At 42.9% G+C, this 9,432-nt stretch overlaps 1 protein-coding gene across 1 annotated transcript; it reads right to left on the minus strand.

Annotated features, from left to right (window-relative positions):
* Window positions 1-5,423: 5,423 nt before the first annotated feature.
* Window positions 5,424-8,986, minus strand: LOC101081490 (40S ribosomal protein S6-like). The gene is given in 5 exon segments (XM_045037333.1): window positions 5,424-5,487; window positions 7,333-7,732; window positions 7,735-7,758; window positions 7,761-8,075; window positions 8,977-8,986. Coding segments are annotated over 5 exon segments (813 nt in total).
* Between the last annotated feature and the right edge of the window lie 446 nt (window positions 8,987-9,432).

Below are 9,432 nucleotides of genomic sequence, written 5' to 3' on the forward strand. Positions count from 1 at the left end.
ACAAGTGGGGGAGGGGCAGAGAGAGAAGAAGACAGAATCCGAAGCAGGCTCCAGGCTCTGAGCTGTCAGCACAGAGCCCGATGCAAGGCTCCAAATCACAAACCGCGAGATTATGACCTGAGCCGAAGTCGGACACTTAACTCCACCCAGGCGCTCCCAGGCGCCCCTTTAGATGTATATTTTTTGACCAAAGGTTGTGACATAGTGACAGACAACATCAGTGACATTTTTCTGCTTTTTCTTAGATCTGAGACTGCTCTAGAATGAAGTTGGGACCAGTTGTCAATGAGAAATTGATGGTCTTAAGTGGTAATTTATGTCAGATCCAAAGGCTCTGATACAATATCTTCAGGTAGCTAGGGTGTTCCAGATCTCACATGTAGAAAAGTTATCCTCAAGGTTGAAGAATTTCCTTTTTATTCAATCTTACCAGGGCAATCTAGAGAGCACCGGTTGTAGTCCATCCATTGAGAAGAGTATATGTGAAGAAAGAGCATGCTGGGAATGTGGAGAGTTCCCAGCCAGTTTTATTTTCTGGGCCATGATTCCCGTCGTGGCTCCAAGTCTTTAACCTATCCCTGTATCTACACCTTTTGCCCTGAGGCTGCATTTCCCCAATACAAAGAGTCTACTTCCTTTGAATGTGGACATATCCTATGAATTGCTTTGGCCCATGGAATGTAGAAGTGACAGCATGCTATATCTGAGCCTGGGTCTCAAAAGGCATTGTGTTTCCCATATGTTCACTTGCTGAGCACACTGCCATGAGAACAATACTGGCCCAGCCTGATGGGTGGTGTGGGACATAGTCTCATCGGCCCCAGACATATGAGAGAGTCTAGGCAATACCATCAGCAAGGCCATTCTGGTTGACAACCCCAGACACGAGAGCAATAAATGCTTAATCCTGGATGCTATTGAGGTGTATAGGTTGTTATGCAGCACTATTGTGGCAAGAGATAACTGATATGGACGCACAAGTTTCCAGATAGACTGAAAGTGGGGAGTTCTGAGTAATTCTTCAAGGAACCCTTGATGCTTTGTTAAAGTAAATAAGAAGACCTTGAAGTAACAGGCTTGCTTAGCCCAATCACCCCCCACCCCCAGGAGGCATTTGTCTAACTGAGTTGATTTGACCTGGGGGCAAAGGTTTCAGCCCTCTGTTTGGGAATATCAGTATGCAAATATATTTGTGTCCCTCCAAATCTGACAGATACACAGGTGTCTAGAAGTTATCAACTTAATACTCACACGGGACAAGGAGCTTAGAAGTGGTTTAATAATGGCCATGGACTCATCTGTCTTTGCCATCAAGGCAGAATGAGCAAATTTTCCAATAGGATGTATTTGGGGAATTTAAATACATATTCTTTTCTTTTTTTTTTTTTAATTGCCAGGCCTATTTCGGATATATATGGAATCCATCAGTGTGCTCTCCTTTCAAGACTGCCATTGAATTGTCTTCTGGCTTTTAGTTCTGCTTCTTCCCCTTACTAGAGAAAACAATGGAATTTTGTGAAAGCCCCAGGGGCTTTTGAATCTGAGAGGGACAAGCTTTTACCTCTGAAGAGCAGGGGAATTTGATTGAAAATAGAGGCTGCTTATGATTCATTCAGGGGAATTTTTCCTCTCCATCATCTTATTTGCCTAGTGATTTGATCCTATGTGGCTCTTCAGAGCCCACTGTGAGATGATTTGCTTCAGCTGCACTGGATCCTTTTCAAATATTTTCCAAGGACAAACACCCTCCCTACAGGTTTCCTCGGCTGCAATGATTGTCTTGTCTGGGGATTGTATTCTGATTAATTTAACTTTTAGCTTCCTTACTGCTTCAGTGGATTCCAAATTTGTCATGGTTTAAAAAAAAAAATTCTCTGGGGAAGTTTCATGAAAGAAGTTGGTGAGAACAGGGCTTAGGATTTATTCCGCTGAGCAACGTTTAGAATGTGGCAGGGGGCTGAGAGGCACAGAGAAGAAGAATGGAAAGGGTGCCAAATTCTTCCTGATGCATGTTCATAGGTCAGGCATAATTCTGTTCTGCAGAAATTTCAGTGATCATTGTTCTGCACAGAGGTGCTCCTGCCGATTGAGCAGAAAGCAGCGAAGAGCATGCAATGTGCGACTTCAGCCAGCAGGGGGCGGGAGCGCCACAGCCATAAGCCACAATCTCTACGGAAGTTGCTTGGACCAGGTATTGCATGCCGTTCTGGAAGCCAGCTGGTTCTGAACTCAGTGCAAGCCTTTCTTTTTGAAAGATTTTTTGCCGTCACTGAATCTCTTCTGCTGACAGTATAGGCAGTAGAGTCAGTATGTCTGGATTTGAAACCCGGTGGCTGCCTTTGTCAGCTTTGTCATCTCTATGTACCTCAGTCTTTGTTATCTGAAATATGGGAAAAGAGCATTTGTCCTGAGGATGATTGAGCTGACTTATATAATCCAGTTGGAACAATGCCTGGCTCTTAAGTACTTGATCGATATTAGCTAATAATAGTATAGCCTTTCCCTTTGCTCTCCACCTTCCTTCCTCCCAAGTCTGAATGTAAAAGCAAATTCGTGTAGCAATAGGTTATGCATGCTGACTTGTCTTCATTTTCCAAAACTCATTACAAAAACACAAAACCAGCTCCGTGGCATTTTCTGCCAAAAATGCTTATGCTAAATCTAATAATGAGAAAATATCAGACAAAACCAAATTGAGGGACGTTCTACCAAATAACTAGATTGTGTGCTTCAAAAATGACAAGGTCAGGAAAGACAAAGGAACAGTTCCAGACTGTAGGGTCCTAAATGGACAACTGAATGCAGTGCATGAGCTGGGAACTTATTTTGCTATAAAGTATATGTTGGGGCAGTTGGTGAAATTTGAATAAGGTCTGTAGTTAAGACAGTAGTATGAGATAGTATTAATTTCACAATTTTGCTAATTGTAAACTATGGAAGAGAATGTCCTTGCTTTTAGGAAGTACACACTGGAGTATCTAAGAGTAAAGGGGGCATAATTTCTGTAAATTGCTCTTAAATGACTTTAAAAATGTGTGTATATATATATATATGAGATATATATATAGATATACATATATATATGTATATATATATATATACATATATATATCTCATATATATGAGAGACCATATTTGTTAGAACATTTAGCACATCTGGAGAAAGGGTGTATGAGAATCCTTTGTGCCATTCCTGCAACTTTTTTTGTAAGCCTGAAACCATATGAAAGTACAAAATTAAAAAAAAAACCATAAATAAAATCCCTCATCTTAGATGCCTTCTTCACTAAGAAATTTTTCTGATGTTCACCTGCCCTGGCTCTTAAGTGGCATAGATGCTTCCGCCCTGTGTGCCCTTGACCTGTGGCCTGTCACAACAGTTACACTATATTGTAACTGCCTGCTTATGTCATTAAACCATGAGCCCCGCTAAAAAAGAAAGGTACTCTCTTTTATCGTTCATCTTTGTATCACCTGAGCCTAGCTAATACCTGGCACAGAGAGGAAACTCATCATGGATTTGTTGAATGATAAGGTAGTGGAACTTGGCCTTATATCCAAGGTTTGATTTTCTAGGGGCCTGTTGTGAATTTTAGGCTTGCTTTTTAGGTTTTGTAGCAGGGATGAAGCTCTGGTTTGGGACTTAGCACATCTAGTCGGGAAGGTGAGTTCTGTCATAGTGCACATGAGAGAGTCTGTTTAGTTTATTTATACCTTAGCTTGGAGATACTGTGAAGATAGAATTTGAGCTCTTTGAAAGAAAGCCAAATGATCGGTGGACTCTCTTTGTCTAGGTGTTTAGTTGGAGGAAATTCCACTGTTTATGGTCAAAGCCAAGTGTGTGTAGTATTAAAAGAACCATGTTTTTTCTTAAAATGTGGCCCCTGAATGCAGGCCACATTTCATGTGGTGTGCAATGAAGAGACAGCGATCTGAGCTGGCTGCAGAACTGACCGTAAGGGCATTAGTGAGAAGTGTGTGCTCACGGGGGCTTCCTACTTGTTCCCTATTTTATGGGTAATATTTGGGATATATAAAGGGAAGGTTTGTCTGTGCATAATGAGCTGATGTTAAAATGCAGTGTCATAAAGATGCACCTCACTCCTTTATTTGATTTCCATATTAACTTACTCTCTTAGGAGGGTCTGCATTGTGGTCACTGTTTCCCTGCTATTCTTCTCTAGTATTAACTTTCAAGCTAGATATTTTGCTATTTGGAAAAGACAACAGTGCAAGAGATAATCAGTATCACTTTTATCTTTGCTAGGAGCCACAGAAGCCTATGTAGAAAAAGTCCAAATGTGCACTCGTGACTCCGGAGGAGGAAACTCAACTACAGACTGTAAGGACTGGGAAGCCAAACCACGTTTCCTGCTGAGGTTTTTTTAGGTGTAATCCGGAGGGCTGGGGCTGCAGCATGTGTTTATGTAGACTCTGTAGGAGTCTCTATGAGGGAGGAAAATTGGATATAGAGGCTCTGGTCAGTATGAATCAGCGAGGAAGAACTCTAGCTCCCCACACCTCAAAAATACTTCCCTCATGCATCCCACCAATCAGAGATTCATTTGGAATAACAGGTTCTGCTGAAAACTGCAATGCAAGTTAAGACTCCTACCACCAGTGTGAATTGGTTTTAACCAGGCATTTTCATTGCCTCTCCTCTAACACCTAGCTGAGGAGATGAAATAGTTAGTGGGCTCGTTTGGAGGAGGAGATAGTTTGGAAAGGGGGCTGACCAGGGGAAAATGCCGAAGCGGGATGCTTCGGAAAGCTGCAGACAGTGTCTTAGCTCTTGGAGTTTGGGGAACAGAGGCAGGGAGAGGAGAAGTGGTCAAGGCCCCAGAAAGAAAAGGATGCAGTGGCCAAAACGGATGTTGACCATACAGCAATGGTAGCAGGAATCCCGCTTAGCATGTCACCAAGTAACGTGTAGGTCATGGTCCTGGAATTGTCTGCCTTGAAGAATTACCTGGCTTGTTTCTCTCAAAGAATGAACTCTCTCAATGATATGTATATATCAGTGTTTATCTTGGGATAAAGTATACCTATGTTATTGATCACTGAACACTTAATTAAACATATTCCTGACACCTTTGCTGTGCCAGCTGACACTTGTCTAGGATCTTACCCCCTGGAACTTAAGTTCTCAACAACGTTTGCAGAGTACTTTGACAAAACTAACTTCCACTGAACTTTAAAAATAAAAGGAACAAATTCCGGAGCAACCAACTGAATAATTCTGTTACAGGAACCATCACTATAAATGGCTCATTTATTTAAATGGCATTCAATCTCACGTGGACATTCAGGATTTTTAAGACAGACAATTTCCCCAAACCCTAAAAATCCCATAAGATAGGGGCAGCAGGCAGAAAGCTTTTGTTCTTGTCAAAATCAGTCTCGACTTTGGTGTATTGTGGTGGCTACATGTCACTGTCATATTCTTGTCCACTCGGGCAGATGCCTTTGGTCCACGTAGCCACAATTCTAGAACAAGGAGCCTTTACAGTATAAACCAAACAGCTGAAGAGGGTACAGATCAGAGCTCAGAATTAGAAAGAGAGGCACCTGGCTGACTCAGTTGGTAGAGCACACGACTCTTGATCTTGGGGTCGTGAGTTCAAGCCCCGTGTTAGGTGTAGAGATTACTTAAAAATCAAATTTTAAAAGTAGGAAGAAAGGAGCCAAGAAATGGCTTGGAGGAACTGGGACTTGCTGAGGGCTTTATGGGGAGGGAGAGAAAGAGAGAAAATCTGTAGGGAATGAATAATAGGGCACAGCAGGCAAATATTCTTGCTCCCCGATTTTCCCCAATAGTCTCTCAGGGTGACTTATTAGAGGAAACAGACTCTTTTGGGGGAGAAATAAAGGCTTATACAAGGCTGGTAAATACATTTATGGACCATCTGAGTCCACTTTCTCTGTCATTGCCTTTATTCAGGTGTATGTCTTCTGTCCTCTAGACAGCTACAATCATCCTGTGGCCTCGCCCTGAGCCTTCAGAGTCGTCTCCTACTCTACCACAGGGAAGTTTTTTCTAAAATGCAAGTATTATTGTTTGACAGCCCTGCTTAAAAGCTTTCAGTGACTTTTTATTTTCTGTGGACTGTATCACAAGGTTTATAGCATTAAGAAGCTTCATATTCTTTTCCTCCAACCTTATCTCTTTTCCCTTTATTAGTTCTAGCTTCATGGAATTTTTATAATTCATGTCTAAGCTTTCTTACACATGCCTGACAAACCACTGCTCTACCTTCCAGAGGCAAAATCAGGAATTTTTTTCATCTTTGGAAGCCCAGTCCTCATAGCCGTACCTCCTAATTCCAAAAAGTTGAAGTGAGTATATTCACCGAGGTTGCCGCTCTACCTAGCATACGTATCTAACTGCATTTTTTTCCTACAACCTATTGCAATTGTTTTTGCATTTATCGCACATGCTAGATTTTCACCTTCTTCGAGGTTAATATCTCATTGATTTGTTTTTGTAGCTGTAACACATGGCACATAATAAGTGCTTAACAATTGTCTATTGGATCAATGAATGAACTGTTCATGCTTAAATCCCAGTATTTAGTTAGTAGCTCCATAAGTGAAGCTAAAGACTATTTGCCTGAAGTCAGCCCAGCCCCGGGCTGGGTCCCTGTGGGGGTTGGGAAGTGAGGGAACACTGGCTGGAGAGAAGTGTTGATTCAATACAGATGTGGGTTCATTTTTTTAGGACAACATAAACAATAGCTGGTGGGAGCGTCATTATTACTGATTGGGAGAGATTCATGATATGGAAAAATAATTACTGTTAGGTTAAGTAATGGGCACGGGAAATATATCATAGTAGAGGCAGCCATGCGCATGTTTTTGGATCGGGATGAAATATATGGAAATAGTAGAATTAGGTAAACATGAGTTGGTTCTCAACCATATGGAGAAGGAGACAGGTGGCATCTGGGATGAGTTTGTGTAGAGAACAAAGACCGTGATCCTTTTTTTTTTTTTTTATGTCTGATCTTATTTGTTGCTCTTAGAAAATTTTGCCCTCTCTCTCTGCTCCTCCCCCGTTCATGCTCTGTCTCTCTCTGTCTCAAGAATAAATAAACGTTAAAAAAAATTTTTTTTTAAAAAGAAAATTTTGGTTTTTTTTTAAGTTTTTAGAAAATGTTTATTTATTTTTGAGAGAGAAAGAGAGAGGCAGAGGCAGAGAGAGAAGGAGAGAAAGGATCTGAAGCAGGGTCTGTGCTAACAGCAAAGAGCCCTATGTGGGGCTCAAACTCATGAACCATGAGATCATGACCTGAGCTGAAGTCGGACACTCAACCAGCTGAGCCACCCAGGCACCCTGAAAAGTCTCGTTTTTGACTGGACTCAGACTTAAAGGTAGAAGCTCTCAGGGAAGACAGCCCCTGTCTCTTGGCAATCTGTCCCTGGCATTTTTCTTTGGTCTTCTTTATTCTCTTGGCCAGAAATTTAGCATATTCTGCAGCATACTTCATATGCTGTTTCTTCAGAGAAATGCGCCATTTGTGGTAGATTACGTACGGAGCAACAAGATGCTGAATCTTGGGCACTTTGGTTGTAAGTTTCTTACCTTCTTTATTTAGGGGCTTTCTCACAACATACTGGTGGACATCGTCTTCTTTAGAGGGACTGAAAAGTTTGTGGCTTCTGCTAGCTTTTTTAGGTGAGCTCTTTAGGGGCTCTTTAGGCCCCAGGTGATGAGGCCCTGTAGTATCAGTGGTCCAGGAATGTCCTTCTCGCCTTTTGTACAAGGACCAAGTTGAGAACGTTGAGATTGGCATTCACAGTGCAACCCCAGACAGATTTGTGCTTTCTTTCTCCAGTCCTCCTTCGTCTGTACGAGGAATGCCCCTTACTCAGCAGCAGGTGGACACGGCTGTGGGTCAAGACACCCTGCCTCATGGAGAAGCCTGGTTTGTCGTTGCCACCACTAAGTCGGACCGTGTAACCCTTCCGTCCTTCACCCACAGCATCAGCAGCAACTTCTGTGGCCATTCGCTTCTTACAAAAGCTACGGGGTTTGCATTCATCATCCACATTGATGAGTTTCTGGCAGCCAGTAGCTGGAACAGAGTTGTTCGGCTTCTTCCCAAAGCAGCCTGCCGCCTCTGAGGTGCCACAACAGGGGCGCCTGGGTGGCGCAGTCGGTTAAGCGTCCGACTTCAGCCAGGTCACGATCTCGCGGTCCGTGAGTTCGAGCCCCGCGTCGGGCTCTGGGCTGATGGCTCGGAGCCGGGAGCCGGGAGCCGGGAGCCGGGAGCCGGGAGCCGGGAGCCGGGAGCCGGGAGCCGGGAGCCGGGAGCCGGGAGCCGGGAGCCGGGAGCCGGGAGCCGGGAGCCGGGAGCCTGCTTCCGATTCTGTGTCTCCCTCTCTCTCTGCCCCTCCCCCGTTCATGCTCTGTCTCTCTCTGTCCCAAAAATAAATAAACGTTGAGGTGCCACAACAAAGAGCGACTGTGATCCTATTTTTTTTACCGCATCAGGACTCTCCTCCCCCAATATGAGGAACCTCCTCACACTATGCAGCAATGTCTCGGTGACGATGAGCAATAAAGGTTCATGAATTTTCTATTTATCGGTGCTGTAACAGCTGCTACAGTTAGAGGCTCACAGCTTGGTACCTCAGCTGTATACAACTTTCTGACCCAGTGTGTAGCTCTTCAAAAGATATTTTATAACGAACATTTTCAAACACACAAAATAGACAGATTTTACCCCTGTGCCCATGACCTAGTTTTAACAAATATCCATGTTTTGTGGTCCTTTTTAATGACATATTTTAAAGCAAACTCTAGACTCATATTGCTTCAGACATCAGTATGTCATGATGTGTCTCTAACTGATAAAGATATCAAAAATAATATAACCACCGAGCCATTTTCACATCCAGGGTTGCTTTAAACACGTGCCAGGACTTATTCCCTTCCTTTCCCCTCATCCCACTTGTCTGTCAGGCTGTACATACTGGGCCCCATTATGCCCCAGCTTTGTCTTTCTGAGGGAGGAACCGGCCATTGTACCCGTTCTCGTGTGCGAGCAGTCTTCCATTTGCAAAACACCATCTATGAAGAATGAAGTTTCCTGGCATGTGCCTTTGTTCAGCCCGTACCTGATATTTTAATTAGCAAAAAGATGTATTCAATCTGCACACTAATCTAGCACTGTTTCGTGTCACCTCTCCCTGATATGACAAAAAGGTTCATTTTTAAAAATCAGAGAGTGCATTTAAAGACCTTAGAGGAGGAAAGAACGTGGAGAGATAGTAGGGAATTTCAATTTATCAGAACTTCTGTTTTGATTTTTAGTTGAGAAGCCAGGGTCTTGAGATTTATATCTTAACCATGAGAGGATGCTTTTAGAAGTTTTATAAGTGATGTTTAGGATAATGATCATAATCACTTTTGCAATTTATTTTTCTTAA

Source organism: Felis catus, chromosome C2 (genome assembly GCF_018350175.1).
Source record: "Felis catus isolate Fca126 chromosome C2, F.catus_Fca126_mat1.0, whole genome shotgun sequence".
NCBI lineage: Eukaryota > Metazoa > Chordata > Mammalia > Carnivora > Felidae > Felis > Felis catus.